General features: G+C 41.4%; 5 protein-coding genes across 6 annotated transcripts; 1 reads left to right on the forward strand and 4 right to left on the reverse strand.

Moving 5' to 3' along the window:
• Positions 1 to 3,070: 3,070 nt before the first annotated feature.
• LOC141838013 (ammonium transporter 2 member 1-like) lies at positions 3,071 to 5,370 on the reverse strand. The gene is made up of 3 exons (XM_074725387.1): positions 4,372 to 5,370; positions 3,997 to 4,282; positions 3,071 to 3,809 (listed from the first exon to the last, which is right to left on the reverse strand). The coding sequence occupies exons 1-3, from the start codon at positions 5,011 to 5,013 to the stop codon at positions 3,259 to 3,261; spliced, it is 1,479 nt and encodes a 492-aa protein (XP_074581488.1). The 5' UTR covers positions 5,014 to 5,370; the 3' UTR covers positions 3,071 to 3,258.
• Positions 5,371 to 6,207: 837 nt separating this feature from the next.
• LOC141837727 (uncharacterized) lies at positions 6,208 to 9,779 on the forward strand. The gene is made up of 6 exons (XM_074725105.1): positions 6,208 to 6,299; positions 6,374 to 6,518; positions 6,632 to 6,789; positions 8,114 to 8,198; positions 8,301 to 8,337; positions 8,458 to 9,779. Exons 1-6 carry the CDS (start codon positions 6,208 to 6,210, stop codon positions 9,777 to 9,779), a joined length of 1,839 nt encoding a protein of 612 aa, XP_074581206.1.
• Positions 9,780 to 10,718: 939 nt separating this feature from the next.
• On the reverse strand, positions 10,719 to 11,521 carry LOC141839338 (uncharacterized protein At5g39865-like). Its single transcript, XM_074727068.1, has one exon. It carries the CDS (start codon positions 11,519 to 11,521, stop codon positions 10,826 to 10,828), a length of 696 nt encoding a protein of 231 aa, XP_074583169.1. The 3' UTR covers positions 10,719 to 10,825.
• A 963-nt stretch (positions 11,522 to 12,484) lies between these two features.
• On the reverse strand, positions 12,485 to 14,675 carry LOC141839337 (phenylacetaldehyde reductase). Its single transcript, XM_074727066.1, has 6 exons — positions 14,557 to 14,675; positions 14,321 to 14,493; positions 14,046 to 14,231; positions 13,804 to 13,966; positions 12,895 to 13,081; positions 12,485 to 12,774 (listed from the first exon to the last, which is right to left on the reverse strand). The coding sequence occupies exons 1-6, from the start codon at positions 14,663 to 14,665 to the stop codon at positions 12,633 to 12,635; spliced, it is 960 nt and encodes a 319-aa protein (XP_074583167.1). The 5' UTR covers positions 14,666 to 14,675; the 3' UTR covers positions 12,485 to 12,632.
• Positions 14,676 to 14,885: 210 nt separating this feature from the next.
• On the reverse strand, positions 14,886 to 23,614 carry LOC141839334 (uncharacterized). 2 transcript variants are annotated; one of them, XM_074727063.1, is made up of 10 exons: positions 23,335 to 23,614; positions 21,933 to 22,096; positions 20,875 to 20,998; positions 20,671 to 20,800; positions 20,388 to 20,455; positions 19,175 to 20,298; positions 15,838 to 19,055; positions 15,569 to 15,742; positions 15,377 to 15,484; positions 14,886 to 15,292 (listed from the first exon to the last, which is right to left on the reverse strand). In XM_074727063.1, exons 1-10 carry the CDS (start codon positions 23,487 to 23,489, stop codon positions 15,239 to 15,241), a joined length of 5,319 nt encoding a protein of 1,772 aa, XP_074583164.1. In that variant the 5' UTR covers positions 23,490 to 23,614; the 3' UTR covers positions 14,886 to 15,238. The 2 variants fall into 2 exon arrangements, with proteins under 2 accessions (XP_074583164.1, XP_074583165.1); XM_074727064.1 differs by lacking the exon at positions 23,335 to 23,614 and having other exon boundaries at positions 20,875 to 20,963; positions 21,933 to 21,987.
• Between the last annotated feature and the right edge of the window lie 11 nt (positions 23,615 to 23,625).

The raw sequence follows: 23,625 nt of genomic DNA on the forward strand, positions 1-23,625 counted from the left end.
ATAAATCTATAATTAACTGAAGCATAATTTAAATTTCCATGCTAGGCATAGAGTCCTCATTACTGGTTCCTCCATCTGATCATCGTCATCATCATATTTCAGTTGTCAGTGATTAATCTACCAAACTGTATATATATCGTTCTATAGATTCATAGATGTCATAAGTACGTAGGAGCTAGAATCTAGTGATCAGCTTCTTCATGGAAAAGGAGGAAGACAATCGAGATCAGCTTCTTCAGGCAGCCGCGGCTCGTGCTCGGCTTCCATCAGCGCCATCTGTTCATCAACGTCGTCACTCGGCAGCAGCCAGGAACCAGAAGCACCACTATCGCCGCCGCCGCCGCCGCCAATAGGCAGCGTTCGATACGACGTTGGCGCAGAGACGACCAACTGCGAGACACGAACTAAGCGTTCATACTCATGCTCATCGAAAGAAAATGATGGCACGATAGCAGGAGTAGGAGGAGGAGGAGGAGGTGGAGGAGCGGGAGGGTGGTGCTGCATCAGGGCGGCTTGGTGTAGCCAAATCTGGGCCTTGAGGAACTTGACGTAGTTGATGGCCTCCTCCAGCATCGACACCGTATCCATCTTGCTCCCGCCAGGCACCAAGCTCTTCAGCATCTTGAACCGGTCGCTGATCCGATGCCTCCGCTGCCGCGCCGCCACACTCTGCGGGTCCGTCGACAGCTTTACCCCTCCTCCTCTCTTCTCTCCTCCTCCTCCTCTTTTCTTTTCTCCATTGACAGGATGAGGGGGAGGACATTGTTGGATTGGCAATCCGTTATCGTGGAAGATCGTTTCCATGACATGGAAGCTCTGGTGGTGGTGGTTGTTTGCAAATGGATCCATGGAGAATATGTAATCAGTGAACGAGTGGATAGCAGTGGAACTTTGGACGAACTGTAAGGATGATCTTTGAGCGTGGGTGATACATATAGAAGAATTGAAGGAAAGCATGCGCCAAAAAGTGAGTGCGCTTGTCATCAATAACATCGATCGATCGTAGGTATAAAATAGGGGGTCAGTGATTCTGGCAACAGATATGGATGTTACTAGGGTTCTATAGATCAGGAAGGAAAACCTAGCAAGGGTTTTGGTGTGGTGAGCGTGAGAGAGAGACAGAGAGAGTTGTCACTAAAATATAATAGTATATGCTCCAATCTACTCGTGCAATTATATTGACATGATAGGTTAGTGACAAGAGAAATTCTATGGAAGATTGATTTCTGCAGAAGGATCGTGCATTAGACTTTCTATTCCCCGAGAGAAATTAACTTCTCAGAAGTTGCAATCGATGATCTGTTAATCTCCAAAGAGGTGTACTGTGTCTCGTGTTTTCATGCTCTCCTGTTCGTATTGCTGTACTCGCACACAGTCGTAAGATTTTGGGCATCAGGAGTGACACTGTTTGAGAGACCTTTTTATCTCTAGTTTTTGTTTTTCTTTGTTTGTCGTTTGATTTTGTGACTCTTTGATGATGAAATTAGCTATTCTTCAGAGTTGACTAATGCGTGTAAGAATCATCGAACTTTTGCACTCTGAAAATTGATGCCCAAACTCATAATCAAACTCTGAAAAAATGGTAACTATCTTTTTTATCATAAAAAATAGCTACAAAAATTTACATGTCTGCTCGAGCATCGTCTTGTTTCCTTGTCTGTCCGTGGATTGAGCAGAAGGATCGCCAGCTTAAATGCAAGCTGAAAGATTTTCCTGAAACACAGCATCCTAACGGATTTAAACGTGCATAAAGGTTTCCGCTTGATCATTAGCATAGTTGTTTTTGCCAGAAACACAATGAATAGATCGACTGATGATTTAACCTGTCGGAATAAACAGAGAAGTGGCAAGTAGGAAGGTTTATGGTAATTAGCAACAGCAGGTACGATATGAATAAAGTATGTGAAGAGTTGCACGGTCTCAGTGATGAAGACCAGTAGGTGTCCATCCCGAGACTGAAATAAACTTCTATATTTGTCGATATATTCCACATCAAATCTTGTTCGAGTCGTCATCCACATCGCTCTTTTCCACACACTCATTCTCCTGCACAAGAAATTTCCTATTCATCTCTGCTTCCCTCTCATTCATCTTGTCAGCCGTCCATAACCAATATGAGTCATGAATTTTTAAGAAGCATAAGACAAGGACAGTGTTGACGAAACAGAGCATTGCTCGCCTCTGCTCTGCTCTGCTCTGCTCTGTTGAATGAAAAGAGAAGCTGAAGTTGATGGATTGGATTTGGCTGCTGCTGCTTTTACCAGCTTCTGCCATGCATCATTACTTCTTTCTCTTCCGCTCCTCCTCCTTCTTCTTCCTCGTAGCAGCGCAGAGCAGAACACAGCAGTGTGCTGTTGCCATTTCAGATCAAACATTAGGTCCTGATTTGATGGAGAGCCAGATCTTAGCCACTAACAATGTGAATTTTTAATTGTTGGCAGAGAGAGGAGAAGCAGGTGAGAAGGGTACGTCGGTTATGAATAGTGAGGAGGAGGAAGCGGGAGGACGTAAGCGTGCATGTTGTTTCTTGTAGAACTGGCAGTGGCAAACGCAGTGAAGCAGTGGCAGCAGTCACATTTCCACTTCTTCAGGGATGGATGGAAGAAGAAGATGATGAAGAAGGAGAAGAGAATGTGATTGAAATTTGACAGAGCTTTTAAGTCTTTCGTTTTCTCTTTTGAAAACTAGACAATATAACCATGTTCTATAAACAAAATGTAAAGAATCAATGTTTGATCAGCTTACAACAACATGACAAGCTATCAGAGAAGAATCAAAGTTTGATCTGTAAAGGCTTATTAATTAATCTTCCCTCAGAAGTCATACCACAATTTTGGTCAAAAGTTGTAGGCGATCATAAGTTGAGTTATTTGACTTGTTCTGTTCATCAATGTGAGCGCATGCTTTGTATTATTATATTGTTCCTTCGCCCCTGCTACTTTAAGAGCCATGTGATTGCGCATACCACTTTGGACCAGAAGTGTCTTATTGTTCCAACTTGCATAATTATTTGTTTTCTTCTCTCCGTACAATCTTTTTTAGGTTAAGAAGTTTAAAGAAAGCATGGATGGGAGATCAAAGCGCTGTCAATCGTCGCTCAGCAACTACGGTGATCGCCTGAATTACAAGAGAGCGAGGCGGTCTATAAGGATCGCTCTTAAATCTCAATCTTCCAAAACAAAATAAGGCAAAATCATGGAATCATGATGAGCCGAAAAGAGAAAGAAAAAAAAAGTAAGAAAAAACAGTTATTAACATCTATAGTTGGATGGTTACTCCTCTGGCTCCATTGAACTCCCCCATGGAGCGCATGCGCATGGCCTCATCCCTGCCCCCGGCTGGCCCCGGCATGTCCTGCCGCGTGGCGTCGTACCTCTCGCCGTCGCCCCACAGCGCGTACGCCTCCTCGCCGTGCGCCGCGTCGTCCCCGATCATGAGCTCGTCGTCCGGCATCCGCAGCGGCGTGAATTGCGCGATCACGAGGAGGATGGCCGTGGTGGCGACGAGGTTCCAGGCGATGACGAACAGCGCGCCCACTACCTGTTTCACGAGCTGCATGACGCCGCCGCCGTAGAATAAGCCCTTGGTGCCCGGCACCGGGAGGATGAGGCGGCAGAGCGCGGGCTCGGCGAGCAGGCCGGTGAGGAGGCCACCGAGGAGGCCGGCGACGGCGTGGGTGTGGAAGACGGCTAGCGTGTCGTCGACGTGCTGCAGCAGAGGAGACTTCCGGTGGAGGACCATCATGGAGAACCAGGGGATGCTCCCGGCGAGCACCCCCATCACCATCGCCGCCCAGGTTTGCACCAGTCCTGTTTATCAAAATCATGTTACACCTTCAACCAATTCATTTAATTAGCCCAACATTGAGTTTAACTATTAAATTGCCAGTAATATGAGCTGAGAATTAGGACCATAGACTATAGCACAATCTATCATAGATCTCCAAGATAATGATCTATCATACATAAATTAAGCATATTATCATAGAATTAGGACCTGCGGCGGGAGTAATGCAGACGAGGCCGGTCATCATCCCTTGCACCGCCCCGATGACCGACGGCTTCTTGAAGAAGGCGCAGTCGATGCAGGTCCATGTGAGCAGGCTGGTGGCGGCGCAGACGTGCGTGTTCAGCACCGCCACCGACGACGTGATGTTCGCGGCGTACGGCGCGCCGCCGTTGAACCCCGACCAGCCCAGCCACAGAAGCCCCGCCCCCGTCAGCGTCAGCAATATGTTGTTCGGCGAGAACCTCTCCCTGTCGCTCTTCAATCTCGGCCCGACCTATCGATTTTGTGACTTCTGAATCGATTAAGAATCGATCGATCGAGCAGCTAATTAATTATGCTTAATTGATTATGGTTTATATGTACCCAGTAGGCGGCGGTGAAACCGGCGATGCCGGAAGAGAGGTGGATGACGTAACCGCCGGAGTAGTCGATGACGCCCCAGTGGTAGAGGAAGCCTCCGCCCCAGAGGGAGAAGGCGCCGACGGTGTAGGAGAAGAGGAGCCAGAGGGGGACGAAGGCCATCCAGGCCCTGATGTTCATGCGGCCGAGGACGGAGCCGGCTAGGAGGATGAGGGTGATAGCGGCGAAGGTGAACTCGAAGTAGACGAGGGAGGCCTGAGGGTAGAACGGCTCCACCATGGCGGTCTCCAGGCTGCCGTTGCTGTAGTGGTGCGGCGTCGCTGGCAGGAAGGCGCGGCGGATGAGGTAGCGCTGGCCCAAGGCGGTGCCAGCCTTGCCCCAGAAGGGTAGCAGGCGGTCGCCGAAGGCCATGCGGTAGCCCACGAGAACCCACACGATCAGCGCGGCGGCAAAGGCGTATAGCGCCATGAACGCAGAGTTGACCGCCCACTTCTTCTTCACGATGCTGCCGTACAACACCACCAGCCCCGGCATGCTCTGGATCGCCACCATCGTCGCCGCCACCAGTTGCCACGCGTTGTCGCCCTTGTTCAGCCACTCCGGCGACGCCGGCAACGACGCTTGGTACGCCAGCGGCGTCGCCATCTCCTTCGCTGCCGCCGGTGGCAAAAATCAAGAAAAAGGCAAGCAATTGAGCAAGCGATCTATGGATTAGCCACAAACAGGGACGAATATTTCAACCAACAACAATAATGACAGATCGCTTCAACTCGTTTATCAATAAACTAACGGGGACGAAGAAAAACTTCAAATAAAAGGGTGGTTAAGTACGAAATTGTGACTCCTCAATGGAAAATTCTCGGAAGGTGGCCAACACGGGCATACTCGGCGGCGCAGAGCCGTTGACCACGAAGAGAAATTTCCAATTCCAAGTACTGATGAAATCATTAGCGCTTCAATTAAACAGTCAGACAGGCTTCTAGATTTTAATTAGCATTTGTTAATGACTTGATGTAATCAGTAAGTCAACAAAAGTCAGGCTTCTAGATTGTGTATCAGTTCTATCTCGGCCGGATGTCGGCAAGTGGGGGATTCTTTTTATTTTTATCCGGAAAAGCCATTTGAATCTCAACGAGGGATCAGATTTAGGATCGTAAATAAATTATCTGATAAGCAGTCAAACTAAATCAGTTCTGGGCGTTTCTTTTCCACTTTCTTTCGCCCTCGGGCTCGCCTGTCATTAAAACATGAATGAGCAAGGCCACCCAATTCATCACCGGTCGAAATCCAGGGCGGCAGAAAGGTCAACGTTGGTTGACTGTCGATCTCCAGGCGTTGTCCAAAGTAGTTGGCCTCAGCGGCGTGTTTAATGCTGAGTTTCCCGCTGGCCTTCAAGTCGCGTTAATAAATTTCCGCGTGGCTTCATCGCAGTGCGCAGACGCGGGAGTCACGCAATCCACGTTGCGCTAATTAAAGAAAGAGAAGGCGGTACGGATCGACGGTAAGGTAAGGGCACGCGAATGCAACAGCTGTTGACTTGACAGACCCGGCTGCTAACTCATCGCGCTGGAATAAAAAATCTAGAAAGTCAACGTCAGAATCTACCGAATTTAATATCGCCTCGTGGCTAATTGAAAGGTCACATATCTTAAGTCAACTTAAACGAGTCATGATCATTAATTAGATTGTTCGATCCATTTAATTAAATGGGAGCACTAAGTAGTTGGGCCGAAAAACTTAGCCCAATAATGGATAGGCCCAATAAGCCTACTCTAAACCACCACTGGGAGTTGCCTCCTAAAAAATTTGAAAACCTCGTTCTCCCCCTCTGCCCGAATCATGGCGGACGACATCCAGAAGCAGCTCCTTTCCTCGATCGTCTCCGACATCAAGAGCTACGAGGGCGGCGATCCGCTTCGGCCTTGGATTCAGTAAGAGAGCGCTCCTCCCTTAGTCTCTGAGCGCTCGTACCGTGGTTATTCTGATTGTTAACGCATCCAAGCAGTGGCATTCGGCGGATGAGGGAGTCTTTTCCCCCTCGGATCTTGAAGGAGAAGCTCCCCAGATTCCTGCAGAAGTGCGCCCAGGAGTTTGAAACCGACCGAAGGTACCGCAATGACTCTCGATACCTCCGCGTCTGGATCGAACTGGTAAGGCGACTATTTTTTCTTATTTTTTATTTTTGGGTGAACGAAGAGAGTACAGTTTTTCTGCTGGTTACAGTGGTTCATGCTGTAATAAGTAATTATATGACATGTGTTAGATGGATTATGTGAATGATGCTAAAGTGCTTTTGAGGAAGATGGAGAAGAACGAAATTGGGTCGAAGCGAGCTATGTTTTATTTGGCGTATGCTTTGTACTATGAGAAGCATAAAAAATTCGATGAAGCTGAGAAATTGTACCATCTAGGTGTCCAGAAGTAAGAATCTAGTTTCCTTGTTATTTTACGATGGCTTATTGTTTTGCTTTTGTTTTTTTTTCTGGAATTCAGTTGTTCATTAACTAATACATTGAACTGTCTTTAATTGTTGAAAGCTAGAATATTTAATATTGTCGCCATCCTTCCAATTTCATTATCTAATTCCAAATTTAGCCATGTCGTATCTTTGGCTTCATCTTTTACAGTTCAACTTCTGCCGTAGTTTTTCAGATGAATGGATTGAATATTTTATTTGGTGGTTTCCCATCACTGTACATATTACATATATATGTTCCTATATCAATCTATCAGTATTTACTATTGAGAAACTGTTTGTATTTACTTTGATCAGAAACTGGTTTCTTTTTCTCTTTTGGCTAAATATGCAATCAGTGTAACCTGAATTTGGTAAATTTTGCTCAAGGTACCCTTGACAATGTGTGGCAAATTACGCATTTCAAAACCATGATTCTTAACTGGAATTAGTGAAGCATAACATTTTTGAAATAGATTTCTTCTAATTTCTTTATTTCATGAGTTCACATAAAGTTCTCTTCGATTCAGACAGTAACATAAAATTACCATATTTATCATCAGATAAAGTAGGGTAAGATAAGGTGAGAAACAACTTGTATTTTCTTAAGAAGAAAAGTGCTTCTTGCTTTGTTAAGTGGTTGGTATTCAAGGTTGCTAACTGCTAATTAAGTCCGCAACTCCCATGCTTCCCATTTTTAATGTACATAAGTCCCACTGCAATTGGTCACACAAAATATCTTCATAAAATATACTGAACTCTTTACCATATTAGTGATTTTTTCTACTAACAATGCTTATACTGAATAACTTTAATTGTGTACTTCATAGATCGCTTGATTGTTGTCAGTGCTGATTTTTTTATTAAGCTTGCCTTTCAACCAAGTTGTCATGTGCATGAGATTCAAATATATATGATTATTCTAACATTGTAACATAAAAAGATTTAGGGTCATATGGTCAAAAGTTATAAAAGATTCATGTTAGTTTAGATTTAAAAAATAACCAAAGAGATTAACATTCACTTGAAAGATGAATATTATTGCAATGGTAACATAGGTTAATGGTTGTAATGTTTCTGTCATATAAATAGATATATAGGATCATGAGACCTTTAAAGTTGTGTGATTGTTCCTTGAGCGTTTGAGAGGAGTGTTTGAGGAGTTCTTGGAAGAATTACAATAGCAAGGAGAGGCAAGTTATTAAACAATGCAAATTTCAAGGTCTATGCTTTTCATTTCGGTTTGCTGAATTTGGTTGTGCAAAATGTTGAAAGGCATATTTTACGTAGCCTTGCAGTGCCTATCAATGAACTACAGAACGCATACGGACAGTTTGTTCAGCGGATGGAATTGTATAAAAAAAGAAAAGCCAAAGTACTTTCTCAATCACTCACTACTCATTTCTTGCTTTTGGTTGTTTTTTCCCCTTTTTTTACCCATGTGTATCCAGCTGTTTATATTGCATTGCAAATACAGGAAGTGGTCGCAAAGAAAGGATGTTTAAGTTTGAAAGGTACTCACATCAAAAATCTTTCCGATCAGTATATTGGCTAAAATGCGCTCCTCTAACGAGGTAATTTATCTTTCAAAAATTTGCCAGTTTGTTGATGCAACTTAGGGTAATTTATTGTAGGGAATAAAGAAAACATAAAAATAGTTGATGACAAAGTTGCAGAGAGGAATTCTCAGATACTGAACCAGAGTAAAGGCATTTCAGACAATGGAAATATTACTGGTAGCAATATTATAATAGGGCATTCAAAATCTATACGAGATAGTTCTACCGATTTGAAATCAAAGCATGGAATTCAGCAATCAGCCATTGTAAAAACTTCATCTAAGAAATGTGGTGATGCTTATGTTGATTCAGAAAATCACATTCCAAATAACACTGATGACACAGTAGTGGTGAAATTTGTTGATTCTGCAATTGTTGGAAGGTCTGAAGCAGAAAACGCTTGTCATCATGGACTTGTAGACCCCACCATCAATATGAAGGAGGCTATGAGTGAGATCAATAACATGTTTCAAGAACCTCTGGATATCATGGTTAAAAGAAGATCAAGTAAATCAAAATCTGTTTGTCAGAAGAATGAGTTTAAAGTCTTCATTGACGAAGACACTAGTGATATGCCAAAACACCCTTCTCAATTCCACGACAGTGACCCATGTGGTGCTGAACTTTCAAATTTTAAGTCTGATAAGCATGTGGAATTCAAAATTTTGGCTGATGATGAAGATGATAATGTGATTCACAGACGCTCAAAGGAATTTAAGCCACTGAACAACATTGATGTTCCTAAGAAACAGATCGATTCAACAGCTTATACCATTTCCACGAGGACCATATCAGGATTCAATGAAGAGACTGTTCACAGATTTGTTGGATCAACTGTTCTTGGCGAGTCTAAAGTGGAAAATGCATGCCACCATGGTTTGCTGGATCCAACTATCAACCTGAAGGAGGCAATGGATGACATAAACAACATGTTTGGACAGCCATTAGATTTCAAGGGCAGCAAACCTAAGAAGAAAACAACTGTAACTTCAGCTAAGGAGCCAAAATCCGATGAATTCTATATATTTGTGGATGAAAGCTTAAGGGAGCCATCAGATTCCAAGTGCAACAAACCAAATAAGAAAGGAGTTGTATCTCGAGACAAGGAACCAGCTTCTGATGGATTCTTTATATTGGCAGACGATAACATAGGAGAGACATTCAACCTCAAAACCAGCAAACAAAAGGATAAAGGGTTTCTTTCTTTGGACAAGAAACCAACTTCTGATGGATTCTTTGTACTTGCCGATGATGAATTAGATGACCCTAAAGGTAATGCTTCGACGGGCATCCCACATGAGTTGGGTGGAAATGATGGTTTGTTTGAGCCAACCATTTTTACCAAGGAGGCCATGGCTGAGATCAATGATTTGTTTGGGAAGCCATTAGACTTCTGATGATATTCCATTTATGATGTAATTATTTGGGTTTTCTGAAGTCTGTGACGGTGCAGTTTATGCTTCGAATTTCTTTGCACAACCATGAGAAATTGGAAAGTGACTTGTAATCTGGTCTTTTGTTCGATACATTGTCATCCTCCTGATTTTGTTTGGAACTCTTCCAATTTATTTGGAACAGAATTAGAATTACAAATTTGTTAACTTTCAACTAATTACTTTTAGTTGTAATGATATAATCCTGTTTCTCGCCTGCAATATTATTTGCCCACAGCTAGTTAGTCTAAGTACTACTGATCAAGTGATCAGGACTTAAATCTCCACGATTGACTTAAAATAAGTGGGATTACAAATATGTGAGTGGGTCTGATAGAATTCTATTCATACCTAATACGGATACCCGATTAAATTATATTAAAGATTTTTTTAAAAATCTCAAATAAAATTCAAAATCCAATAACATATTTTCAATTTAAATTTTATAGATTTTGTTTAATTTTACATGATGGTCCATCTCTTTATTATTTATTGTGTGATGTTTAATTTATTAATTTTTATCTTTACTTTTTTAATTAATTTTTTAAAAAATTTAATAAATATCCGTAGCTTCATTGATATAATTTAGATATTTAAATAAGATATAAATATTTAATCCGGATACAAAGATAATAAATAAGAATAAGAATATGGAATGCACTTAACTGACTCATTGTCATCCCTAATCTAAATCTCATCTCTTTCGTAAATCCATATCTTATCCAAATCTCGATCAATTAAAAAAACTTTCCTTCAGTTGGATAGGAACCTCAATCATTAAATTTAAACCCATTAAATTTTGATCTAGTAAAATTTTTATGTCGAATAGGTATGAAAAAAAATGTGTAAGTTTGATTGGTTTGGAACGAAGACATGGAAAATATTAGAAAATTTCCGTTAGTTTCGCATGCTTTATTTGCAATCTGATTTTTTTCCTCTTTTTTTTTTTCAAAAAAAAAAAAGAAAGATTGTTTATGTTGTTCCGAAACAGCAGAGCCGTGCAATCTGGATCAGATGGCCGCCGGGAAGCAATCGGGGCAGCGCAAGAGTCCGTTCTCGTTGCACTCCCCGCACGCCCGGAATCCGCCGCCCTTGCTGCCGCACCACCACCGCTTGCGGCTCCCGCTGCAGGTCGCGCAGAGCACGAATCGCACACCGCCGCAGCCCCCGCAGGGCGCCGCCGGAGCCGAGGGGATCCCCTCCACCAGGGCCCTGAGCTCGCCGGATTCGTGGAGGCGGCGGATCTCGTCGGCGCCCCCGAGGCAGCGGCCGGAGAGGAAGACCTGGGGAAGGACGACGTGCTGCTGCCTGAAGCGGCGGCCGAAAGCCGCTTGCAGCTCCGCACGGAATCGGGCGTCCACGGAGACGTCGCGCTCATCGACGGCGACGCGGAGGCCGCGGAGGATGGAGCGGACGGCGCGGCAGTCGTCGAAGGTGCGCCGGACGACGCCTAAGGAGGTGAAGTAAAGGACGATGCGGCGGCGGCGGCGGTCGAGGGGATCGGCGGAGAAGGAGGAGGAGGAGGAGGAGGAAGGGATCGAGCGGAGGGCGCGAACGGCGGGGCGGGCGCGGTGGAGGATGCGGCAAGCGGAGTCGGAGAGGTCGTCGCGTAGGAGGGCCTCGAGGTCCTTGAGAGTAGGGCAGGAGAAGCTGCGGCTGCTCCCGCCGTGGCCGGATCGAGAGGTATTCGACCACTGCCGCCTCATCAGGAGGAAGAAGAAAGACGAGGAGTGACCTCGTTCTCTTTGACTAAAAATAAGAAGGAAAAAAATAATAATTTTATTTATTTATTTTTAGTTTGCTAGTAATTGTTCACTTCATCACTTGCTTTGTTTTTTGTATTAATTGTTGGAAACTTTTAATTTTATCTCTAAAATCTTTTTCTTTAATTGTTTATTGCGATTATAAATTTTAATATATTCAAAATACTTGATTTAATTTAAAATCACTCACACACCTTTATTTTTATTATTATTATTTTTTTTTTATGAAACACTTACACGCCTTTATATTCCTTGAGCTGTAAGTTCTGCTGTAACAGCAGGGGCATGATTTATGTACTCGACTGATTCTTCCTGTTAAAGCAAAGGTTCAAAGAGCTTCTTTTTAAAAAAAAAAAAAAAAATAATCTAAATATCCAACTCTTAATTATCGATAAATCTTATGAAAAATTTCATCGAAGATAAAATTAGAATGACATGTCACTTCAACGTTCCAAAATTATTTTTCTATTAGAAAAATTAATTCGTAATAGTAATACATCATAATTAAAAAGTAATACCTGACATTTGAGACTAATCAGTGTGTGCTTAAGTAATTTGATATAATTAAATTATTTCAAAGATTATTAGATTTTATTTAGCCAGAGCAGCATATTTTGTTTAAAGCTCTGACTCTAGATAAAATCGTTAATATGATATAATTAAATTATGATTCGATATAAAAATTATTGTCCAATTTAACATATTAAAGTTAAGATATTAAAATTAATAAATATAAATAGTATCATAACGTATTATACTTTTTATGTTTTTGAATAAAAACATAATCTCGATTGAACCTTAAACAAATTTGTAAAAAATAATCATAAATTATTAACAAGCTTTATTCATAATTAATAAATAAAATTTAAACTTTATTAATGTTCAAGTTCATATATATATATATAGCAATATTACTCGATGGTAGATATGACTAGAATCATAAAGTTAATTCATTACGATGACCTGGAAGAAACTACCACAAACTGAGCATATCATAGTAGATTTATTGGCTATGATTTCGTATGAAATCACAGAAAATAGGAGAGCCGAGCTTTCAGACATACCCCTTGCTCTTTAGATCTTCCACTGAATCCTTGATTATTTGTTCCATGGAGATGAACTGCATCCCCAATTCGATAAGTTTCTTTGCAGGATTTTGTGCTCTCAGAAGTCCAGGTTGTGTATCCTTTGGGAATCTGCAGACCCCAAGAAGGGATTGGAATCAAAATGTCTGCAATAATGAAGCTAAAAACCGCCTTGCAAAGGAGACAAGTTTGCTCGATTAGATTTGATTTCACAGGAGAAATGGACCGCACCTAGGCACCTTAAATTCTGGGTAAAGTTCTTCAACTTTGGATGCAAAGTCGCTCCAGTGGGAAATGGATTCGACGCACAAATGCCTACCGGATGCTGCAGGATTTTCGTATGCCAGGATGTGTGCCAGAGCAACATCTTTGACATGAACAGGCCCCATATAAAAATCTGGATACTCTTCTTCAAAGCCTGCACACAGACCAGGAAAAGAAATGCATACTGATTTAGTTTTCAAAACTACTAATATACCATAAGCAACATAAGAAGCTCCAAAAGTTCCCCAGTGATGGCATGTTTAACCAAGCAGCTAAAATTCATCTAAAATATGTCAAAGAAAGACATGCCTGAACAATAAATAGAATAGGTTCCAAAGAGGGATCCCAAAAAACAAACCTGATATGACAGCTTTTCATCAAGTATATACAAATGTGTAATTGAAGAGTAGGAGCTTAAAAATCCAACAGTTCTTAAAAAATTGCATAGTTAATGTGACAAGCACTATCAGTACTTATTTTTTGTTAAATGTTAACAGTATTCGTGTGTCATTACCACAAAACTTTTTTTCAATGACAAGCACATAAGTTCTCTTGTTAGATAACATAATATTGCTACTAAACATGGATAAAGATTAAACATGGTGGCAAGGAATTGTCGAAGAGGTCAAGATAGAATTCAAACAAGAAAAGCACAACTTCTTTTCCAACTTAAACAAGACTCGAGGGCCTTAGCCAGATATCTCATAATCACACATGCCTCAGTTTACTGGAACCAGCAAACTGCATAGATTGGATAGTAGTACAACGATCAGTGAACAAGCAAACATAAAAGCTAGATAGCTTCTTTGGACATTGCCAGAAATCTGTGAACTACGACGATCAGTGAATGATAATGTGATGATCATAATCAATTACCCTCAAGAAGGCGGACGAGCATGCCCATGCTGGCATTGATTGTCGGCGGAATGATCGGCCCCAATACCGTCCCAGGATTGACCACCACCACATCCAACCCGTTCTCTTTAGCGAATTCCCAAGCTGCCTTCTCGGCCATCGTCTTGGACGCCGGATACCATAGCTGAAGCGCACGAGGTGATAACCGCAGTAAAACATCTGTTTGTTGGGTTAGGGCTTGTGACGTGATCTCAAATTCTCACCTCTTTCTGCCGGCAGTAGTCAAGGTCGGTCCAGCAGCTCTCGTCCTTGACCCGATCGGCCGGCCATCCAGGACTAGGGATGATGGCAGAGATCGACGATGTGACAACCACGCGACGCACGCCACTCTCCTTGGCCGCGCAGAGCACGTTGAGAGTCCCCTTCACCGCCGGATCTAGTAGTTCCCTCTGATCAGAGAAGAAATGGGGTCAGAATAACGAGGAGGAAGGGGGGGGGGGGGGGGGGGGGGGGGGGTCTGAAAGGGGTAGGGACGGACCTGCGGATTTTGGACGCTGTTGACTGTGCAAGGCGAGGCAAGGTGGAAGACGCCGGCGCAGCCGCGGATAGCGGCGAGGATGGAGTCAGCGTCCAGGAGGTCGATCTGGAAGAGGCGAAGGCGGTCGGAGGCGCCAGGGAGGTTTCGCAGGTGCGCCGTCTCGGCCTCGTCCCCTGCGGAAGTTTAGGTAAGAGGAAGGTGAAGGAGGAGGAAGCGGAGAAAGGAGGAGTTCCGACCGAGACGCATGACGGTGGCGTGGACGGTGTAGCCGCGGTCGAGGAGGAGACGGACGAGCCATGAACCGATGAAACCGCTGCCGCCGGTGACGCAAACAACGCCGGCCATTTCTCCTCGCGTCCTGCTCTGCGAATTCAGTCGAAGAGTGAGCGAAAAAGTAGACGCGGATCAGGACGGTTGCTTATCGGGTCGGATCAAATTGGATTCGATATTTCGGTTTGAACCGATAAGGGAACAGCGCGTTTCCCTACCGAATGGAGAATCAAATACACCTTAATGCTTGTACTAATGGACTAAAGCCAACTTGATTGAGACCTGACACATCAAATTTGGTCGTTGGAACCAACATTTAGAATGCACAAGTGTTCAAGCATGAAGAACCAATCGACAAACGAAAACATGCTTCCTCTACATGATATTACTCTGGATATATATGTTACATGTTAAAAACAAATAGATATCAGCCATAATTCTAATTGCTTGCTTCTAGGTAGAGCTTGAACTGCTATAAGAGAAGCTAATATATTAATAGAATACACATCGAACAAGGAATAAAAAGAAGGGGCGAAGGGGACAGTACTGTACACTGCTTAGATTAACAAGTGGCTTTCCTGTCAGCATAACCTTCTTTGGGCTAGCAGATTTGGAACAGCTTGGAATTTAGCACAAAATAATTTGCACTCAGCAGTCACTCCAATTATCTTCACCATCCTCTTCATCGCTTCCGACCATTGCCTGTACATGGAACGGACATCAAGCACGCAGAAAAGCAATCAAGAAGGTAGTCAACCAAAGAACAGTGTATATTTCAAGCCCAACCTGGCGGACTGCATTTGCTTTCTCCAAGATGGCGGCAACTCTAATGTTTGTCGAATGGCTCTTGTTGTTTCGCTTCGAGAGAACAGTTGCTGGCTTCAGGTTGTATGACTAAAAAAAAATTATTCACCTGAGTTATAATCAAGAAGAGAATCAACATGTTTAAGTTGCTATAGTTTATGGAAACACACCGACCTTGTTTCTTATCTGCTCTAGTAATGCATCTTTCTCCTCTGCTTTAGGTTTGTCAGAAGGCCTAGCAAGCTCTGATACCTTCCTCAACTGCAAAATATTCGACTCCAGCAATGTATCCATTTGATCTGCCTTTGGCTCATCAGAAGGAATAGCAACCTCTGGCACCTTTCTCAACTGCAGGACAGTGGACAAAATGAGAACTAAATAGAAAAAAAAATTGGTCAGGACTAGAGCAATAAACCAAGTTTGTTATACTACGTGATCCTTACCTTGCTTCTATCATGAGCAACAACAGCATCAATCAATGGATTTCTAGGGCGATTCCGTATGGAATGAGGGTTAATACCAAACGTTTCACCTTCTTTGGTAGGTACAACAGTAAATAGAGTTGGTTGGCTCCTTTCCAAAGAATATACATAACCATGTTGAGACATGCCCAGTCCTGAAGAGAGTGACAGAATACAACGGCTCTCATCCACGATGCTAGTATTGACTAAGAAAGGGTTTTGAGAATGAACCATTACGTTCTCCAAATGCAGATGTCTATCCTTGGAATACTGAGATTTCTCTGATTCTAAAACTGGCAAAAATTCACCAATCTCTGGTCTTTTCTCCGTCAAAGGCTGAGTTACATCTTTCTGCAACATGGAATTCTGAAACAATTGGCTCTCTGATATCAAAAATGTATCTTCTAGTGGTAACTTTATTGCCTCATGCACATCAGAAGCATGTTGATACTTCTCATATTCCAAAGATGCCGATATGGATGAAGACAACAGTGATGAATCGGCAATGCTCCTTGTTGAAGACAGGAAATCAGGTTGATTGCTGTAATCAGCAACGATTGGTGGTAGTTGAGACAAACTGATTGGTGATGTGATATGTGAATTTGCTGGAGGAGTGCTGTCTGATGATGACATAAAAAGGTTTTCCCCAGGCAAAGCTTGAATTGAATTTTGGTTGGGCAATAGAGAAGACAACTTTCGTGATCTCCATTCAAGAGGTGGAAGGGGCAATGGTGGTGGTTCTTCATAATTCTGTGAAGGAAAGCAAGAATATGAGTTGCCTGCTTGAGGTTCGTGCAATATTTTGGATGCACTCTCAAAGACAGTCACACCAGAGCCTGATAAGGGATAAAATGCCATATCAGAGATATTGCAAGCCTCATGACATGCAGAAATTTCTGAATTGCACTCCGATGAGATGAGAGCTTGTGAATCCATTTTTGAAGCCTCATCTATATTTGATGTTGGCATGTTGAGTAACACATTGTTGGTTAAGGCGTGATATTTTGGTTCAGGTCCTTCTAATGGTTTATCTTCCAACTCAGTATAGTCAATTGGAATTTCAAGTTCAACGCATGCACCTTTTTGATGTAAGAAGCCTGATTCATTGCTAGTTTGTAAGGTAAAGGCTTCTTGATTTCTAGCTTCTAAGGTGGAATAATCTTCATGTATAGCTTGTAAGGTAGAGAATTCTTCATTGCAAACTTGAAAAGGCAAAACTTCTTCATTGCAAACTTGTGAGGTAGATACAACTTCTTTGTTAGCTTGTGAGGCAGATACTTCTTCACTGCTAGCTTGTAAGGTAGAAACATCATGAATACTAGCTTCATAGAGTTCATTTCTATCTTGCAAGTAATAGAGTTCTTGGTTGCTAATTTGTGAGTTAGAGATTTCTTCATTGCTAACTTGTGAGTCAGAGACAATTTCTTTGATAGCTTGTGCAGGAGATACTTCTTCATTGCCAGATTGTAAGGTAGAGGCATTTCCATTGCTGGCTTGCAAGGTAGAGACATCTCCATTGCTAGTGTGCAAGGTGACATCTTCATTGCTAGTTAGTATTGTAGAAGCCTCTTCAGGTGAACTTGCAAAATCAAAGATTAAGTTGGTTGGCAGAGACATACCTCCTTGTATGCTTTCAAGTTCACCTTGTGCTAAACATATTGAATCAGCATGTTCTCTTTGTGTAGGATAATTTAGATATGGCTCTTCAAGAACAGGATATGCTTTGACGTGCCCAGCTGGCATCGTTTCATGAATATCACCAAGTAGCCCACTATCATTTGCATTAGATGAATTATTCACAGGCAAATCAAAGCATGAAGCAGCTGGGTCTAGCGATGAGTGTTCTGATGCTGGAGAATCTTCCACGTTGAGAGTTCTTTGAGATTCTAATTCCACTGTGTTCAAAGAATCAAATTCGTAAATTATAGGCTGATGCCCATGCATGGTTGCAAGATCATCACTTTCTTCTAAATGCAGATGCTGGTCTGCTGCTTCTTCATTATGCGCCAAGTTTAGTTTTTTGTTATTATCTTTATCTTTGGATGCAAAAGTTTCATCTGTCAAACTTTCATGTTCAACAACATCCTGTGAGCTGCCTCGGTAAAACTCATTTGAGAATTCTAAATTATCATCAAGCATGGTGGAATTACTGACACTCTCAGAAAATGCTTCGCCAGCAGAACATAAAGGTGCCTTCTCTTCATGGTTCACCTTGAAGGACTCTCGGGATTCCTGTACAATGTTCATCTTGGGAGATTCCAGAGATTCCTCTGAACCAGAAAAATACTCAAACTGGGGTTGTAAGATTATGGGCATTGAAAAAATTCGTTTTGCCCCATCATCACCATTCTCAGAGCTAGCTTCTAGATTTTCGACTGCGACCACAGATTCCATTTCCGTTGCACAATCTGCATCACTAATGGCGGAAATAACATGAGCTGGAACTGGTAGGATTTCAGTTGGGCATGTTTCTGCATATTGATTCATTGTCCCTGGTGACTTTCTTATGTTTGTGGTTGAGGCTTGAAGGGGAACATCATCATACGAAACAAAATGTTTTGGAACAATGCTTGCCTGCTTTGTTTTATAATCAGAAACTTCATCATACAGAACAAATTGTTTTGGAACAATGCTTGCCTGCTTTGTTTTATCATCAGAAACTTCATCATACGGAACAAAATCTTTTGGAACAATGCTTGACTGTTTTGTTTTATCATCAGACAAGTCAAGATTGGATGCCATCTCTTCTGAAAGTAGCAACACAGAGTCACATCCCAAATTAGAGTTTTCAGTGGTATGGTATTGTGCTATACCATCAGTTCTCGCACAAAAAGATTTTTCACTTGGTAGTTCTTCAGGATGCCGACAGTTGTTCACATCTGTTATTAATTCACCATGCTTTAAATCATCCATACCGATGCCAGGGACAAATTCTGAGGCGACCATTGAGATGCTTATTCCAACTGAACTGCTTACTGCATCTTCTTTAGAGGTACAATTTTTTATTTCTTGATCCACTGGAACTTGCATCTCTTCCGTTGAGGCCACAATCATAGAGAATGGAACTTCACTCTCAAGGTCTTCCACCAAAGTGTTTTGAATTAACGGACAAGAGAAATCATCAACCATATGTACATCTTCTTCCACATGATCTTCCAGATGAGTTTTCTCAAGTAGACATGAATTTGAATAAGGTGGACCTGTCAAATTGAACAGAATAAGCATAAAAATGTTAAAGACTTGTTAGAGAAATAGTGACATAATTTTTACACAATAAGTTGAAAGATAAAACTACCATTGAAGCATTTGGCAAACTCACCATTGTCTACTTGGATGCCATTACTGGCTGAGTTATTATTGTTACCAGGAATTAAACAAGGTGCAGAAATTTCTCCAGGATTAACATTTAATAAATCAGAAGCAGGGTCAGTATCATAAGAATCCAAGTGTTCATTTATGATTTCTTCTGATTTTAACATGGGATCGTCAAATGTCTCCATATTGTTGCCTTCAGTAGAGACTAAATCAGCTGAGTTAGCAACCTCCCCATGTAGCAAACTGGGCTCTTGGATTTTCTCTGCTTCTTGATTAGTTAGTACTTCATCTAGGCTGCTAATATTACTTGCCATTCCACTGTTTAACAAATTGTTAGATCTTTCTAGCCCAATATTATTGAGTTCTGAAGTTTGAGCATGCGACTCCTCTAATCTTTCACTAGCGTCAGTGTCTATCTCTTGACCTTCTGTTTTCAAAGAACCAATATCTGGTCTACCTTTATTTTCAGAATCTGTTTCAACTTCAGATTCCATGCTGTTGGGTGCATCCATGAAATTTTCTTGCTCACTACCAATGTCTTCAGTCCTGTAGCCATCTGTACTGCCTTCTAACTGAAGTTCAGCCCTCACTAACTTATGATCTTCCACCCTCTGAGATGTGCTTCTGACTATATCATTAAGTTCATTGTCATAGGCACTGCCTTCTGAATTAATTTCAGAATCAGCAGAGTTTTCCATACTCTCCACAAGATTATATCCTCTCCCTGTATTGGGAACACCAACAATTGGCTCATCTGCTGATTCTGAAAGTTTTTTAGTTTCTGTCTTCCAGCCATCTGGTTCATATGTTGTTGCCCTAGTCGATTCTTCATAACCATTCATTGTAGGACTTGAATCTCTTACTAGAGAATCACTTTCTGACATATTCATAGCTGTATCATGTGTTAGAGAAGTTGGCGCACTTGAATCAATTAGACCTGGATTTAAAGTTGAAGAACTTTGAGTACTGTCAAAAGCAATTTTCTGTATATCCAAATGTAGTTGAAGAAGATGCTTCCTTGAGCTACTCTCTTTGCTTCCATTAGTATCATCCAAGTTCCTTAATTTCAACCTCACAAATCTTGTAGCAGACTTATCAGCAACCTGATCCAAAATTGCTGGCTGTGAGCTGCAGAAGACCAACAGAGGCAGAAAAAAGCTCAGAACTGATGCTTGTGTTTATAACTGGATCAATCTGTTAGTACCAGATGAACTTACTTGGAATTTGCCCATGGTGACAATAAAGACTCTAGAGTATGGCCATTCTTGATACGTGATCCCTTTTTCTGACAAGCAAAGAAAGTCAGAGTAACTTTGGTTAATGCTGAGAACAATTCTTAACATAAAAAAGAGAAGAGAGTTTTTAAGCAGAAAGAGTTGCCTTTTAAAGAAATCTGTGCAGAAAGTAGAAGTTGTAGGAGTCCAAAAAATGGATATTTATTTCTTTATTGTAAAAAAAAGGAGCAAAACTAAAACATGCCTTTCCTTTAAGATGTCTTACCCTAATCCTCCGCGATTTTTTCTCTCTTAGTTTCTCTGCTTCCATCAAGCCAGAGGAAGTTAAGTCTGTTTTAAAGAAAGATGGATCTGAGTACCTCTTCAAACATGCTCCTACACCAGCAGTATCAAATCTGAAGGGAAAATAATCATTTAGTATAGTGAAAAATCAGATATTTTAAGCAATATGTTAAGTTCATTATCGTACTTATCTAGTGTGAATAACCGAGGTGGCTCATGGCATTCTTCATATGAATCCAAGACAAAACGTGGCATATCCCCTTGGGTGACCAAGTTCTGATCCAGATGAAAGTTAGAGTGCCAATCAATACCTGCCGATGACTACATGAATAACTTCAAGAAGAAAACGAAGTAACAATGGAAGCATTAGGAAACAACATTAATATCTTATTAAGTATAATGACATCCAGTTCTTTTCAATTTGTCTGCTAACAACAAATAGGTAAGTGACATTGCATGTGCCATTCGCTTTCAATTTTTCTTTTTGTTGATATAGATAAAGCTTTCATTGCTAAATATTTGGGTCAAGCAAATAGATGATTTACATCACAACTGATGTTCATTCATTTTTCCTGAGCTCTAGATAAGATTTTATCACTAAAACATAAATGTTATTACACAAGAATTTTCAAACATTTTCCAGAATTATCTTGCAAGACAATATATATCGTACAGTTCTTTGTTTGTCTTGGCATGTAATGAAGAAAGATGGTAGGATAAGACCTCCTCTAGTGGGACTTTCTTGTTCATATTTACTAAGAGAAATCTAGATTTTGTTGATACTTTGTTTCATTGAACAAACGAAAAGGTATGAGGCAGTGAAATATAACTTGCATTTGACATCATATCAATGATTTCATTATATAAAGTTAAAGCCTCACAGCAAACACTTTTCAATATGGGATCTGAATGGAGACAATATATGTCCTCACAAGATTATCTCTTAAAGAACCAGCTAAAGAACTCTTTTCCCAGTTGATACAAGATTAACATTTGCCTTGATGCAACAAATTTACCCAACAGATAAAACCAGTTCATTCACCTAGGAGAACTGGAACTAACAAAGTGACTTGAAAGAACTAGTTGAAGAACACCACTGTCGATTCAAGTTTAAACATTTGTCTTGATGCAGCCAAATTTATATGACAATAAAACCAGTTCCTTCACCTAAGAACTGGGACTAAAGAAACGACTTAAATGATTGAATTTGACTTGCTTGGAGAAAAAAGTTAAAAGCATACTGACCCTCATTGTATGAAAACCTTGAATGATTAGTCTGAGAGAAAATAGCCTTTTCAAAGGATGGGAAATCTGCCTCAAGTTGCTGGACTCTAAGTATCAGCCCATGCCCTCTAGCAGCAGTACCCAAAACTTCTTCATGCAAGTCACGGAATATTTCTGCAGCAAACCTATTTACAAGACCCATTGCTGTGATAAATCTCAACATAAAATGTACTATTGCATCATGAGGTGTGAGTTATTTGCAAAATATTTATGGAAACATATAGTAGTTACAAACAAATGAAAATTGCACTACTTAACAATCACCATGCAAGTCAAGGGCGTCATATTTAACAGTAAAGCTTCAAGGAAAGAAATCAAATAAAGCTGACGTAAGAAGCAATTGAAAAGGCAGATATTAATGATTTAATTTCTCTCAAGAAATGTGACAACAGTCCATTTTCATATACGGTCACACATTACCTTCCCTGTTTTTGTTCTCTTGAACGAAAACTATTATCAATGGATTGAACAATGTCACATATACCTTCTGCAAACTAGCAGCAAAACCATCATGTAGAAATATCAAGCAAACCATAGTTGAGCGACTATTTTCTTTTTTCTCTTTTAGCAGAAGATAGATTCGTTGATTGAAAAGCAAAAGAATTAAAACCTACAGAGTTAAAATAGAAGCCAGCTGCAAAATTGACTAAAAGCCAACAAAGAATCAAACCCAATCCATAATGTCAAGTAAATTTGGATCTTCAAGTAACAGAAACAACCCCCATTAACAAAAACTACCCAAAAAAATCAAATTTAAGACATGGCTTCCCTAATTAGTAGTCAAGATGCAGAACACCACTGTAAAAAATCTTGAATTAAACTAGTTCAAGACAGCTTCATACAACAAAAACAATCAGTGCAGTCTAGTCAAAACAAAATGCAACAACTGGTTATCTTCATTATCTTTTACACTTCCACCTGGTTTCTTTATGGCGACTTTTCTACTTGAGTACGGCTGTCGCCTAATTAAACAGTTACGTAACTCCTCCACCAGCCATCTAGTAATTATTTTCAGATACTCGGAATTCAGACGCAACATAACAATTCCAGATACTCGGAATCATACTTTTCGAAAATCCACAGAGCATTGCTTCCCTGAAACTACCTTATGAAACAACAACAAACTTATATGTAAAATCGCCAATGTTCACAAGCAATTTTTTGATTTGACGTAAGCCACGCAAACCCTAATGTCAGCTCAACTACTGAGACACCGACACTCATAAGGGCATATCAAACTCACACGCACAAATTCGATCTAAATCCCAAAATTTCATCGCCATTGAGGCAAGGCGAAACATGAATAACCACCCGAGAATGACACCCATTCCCCGCGAGAAACAGTAAGGCGAAAGGAACTTACTCCGCGAGATCTCCGAGCTGCCGAAGAACGCCGGCGAGTCCAGCCATGGCGACCCCTTCGAGGATGGCCTCGGGATCATCCTTGTCCGCGGCCCGGTGGAGCTCCGGATCCGCCAACCCGTACTCGTTCCTTATCTGGTACCGAATCGTCGGCATCTCGCCGGAATACTAGCACGAACAGATCACGGAGAACAGTGAGCTGAGATCTCAAAATCCTGCCTTCTCTCGCCGGCAGACTCACCGCCTTTGAGCTCCTCTGCTACCGCCGAACTACGCTTCCCTCTCACAGGAG

The sequence above is a fragment of the Curcuma longa genome, chromosome 11 (genome assembly GCF_044706935.1).
Source record: "Curcuma longa cultivar G26 ecotype Majalengka, Jawa Barat chromosome 11, ITB_CL_G26_1.1, whole genome shotgun sequence".
NCBI classification, from domain to species: domain Eukaryota; kingdom Viridiplantae; phylum Streptophyta; class Magnoliopsida; order Zingiberales; family Zingiberaceae; genus Curcuma; species Curcuma longa.

Excerpts from the sequence above, each read along its gene's own strand:
- LOC141837727 (XM_074725105.1), top strand. The coding sequence starts at position 6,208 with ATGGCGGACGACATCCAGAAGCAGCTCCTTTCCTCGATCGTCTCCGAC. Across the intron at positions 6,790-8,113 it reads TACCATCTAGGTGTCCAGAA|CCTTGCAGTGCCTATCAATG; the intron begins GTAAGAATCTAG and ends TATTTTACGTAG. Across the intron at positions 8,338-8,457 it reads AGGATGTTTAAGTTTGAAAG|GGAATAAAGAAAACATAAAA; the intron begins GTACTCACATCA and ends AATTTATTGTAG.
- LOC141839334 (XM_074727063.1), bottom strand. The coding sequence starts at position 23,489 with ATGCCGACGATTCGGTACCAGATAAGGAACGAGTACGGGTTGGCGGAT. Across the intron at positions 15,743-15,837 it reads TTGCTCATGATAGAAGCAAG|TTGAGAAAGGTGCCAGAGGT; the intron begins GTAAGGATCACG and ends ACTGTCCTGCAG. Across the intron at positions 15,485-15,568 it reads TAGAGCAGATAAGAAACAAG|TCATACAACCTGAAGCCAGC; the intron begins GTCGGTGTGTTT and ends ATTTTTTTTTAG.
- LOC141838013 (XM_074725387.1), bottom strand. The coding sequence starts at position 5,013 with ATGGCGACGCCGCTGGCGTACCAAGCGTCGTTGCCGGCGTCGCCGGAG. Across the intron at positions 4,283-4,371 it reads GTTTCACCGCCGCCTACTGG|GTCGGGCCGAGATTGAAGAG; the intron begins GTACATATAAAC and ends CAAAATCGATAG. Across the intron at positions 3,810-3,996 it reads CTGCATTACTCCCGCCGCAG|GACTGGTGCAAACCTGGGCG; the intron begins GTCCTAATTCTA and ends TTTGATAAACAG.
- LOC141839337 (XM_074727066.1), bottom strand. The coding sequence starts at position 14,665 with ATGGCCGGCGTTGTTTGCGTCACCGGCGGCAGCGGTTTCATCGGTTCA. Across the intron at positions 14,232-14,320 it reads ACAGCGTCCAAAATCCGCAG|AGGGAACTACTAGATCCGGC; the intron begins GTCCGTCCCTAC and ends TTCTCTGATCAG. Across the intron at positions 12,775-12,894 it reads CCAGAATTTAAGGTGCCTAG|ATTCCCAAAGGATACACAAC; the intron begins GTGCGGTCCATT and ends TGGGGTCTGCAG.
- LOC141839338 (XM_074727068.1), bottom strand. The coding sequence starts at position 11,521 with ATGAGGCGGCAGTGGTCGAATACCTCTCGATCCGGCCACGGCGGGAGC.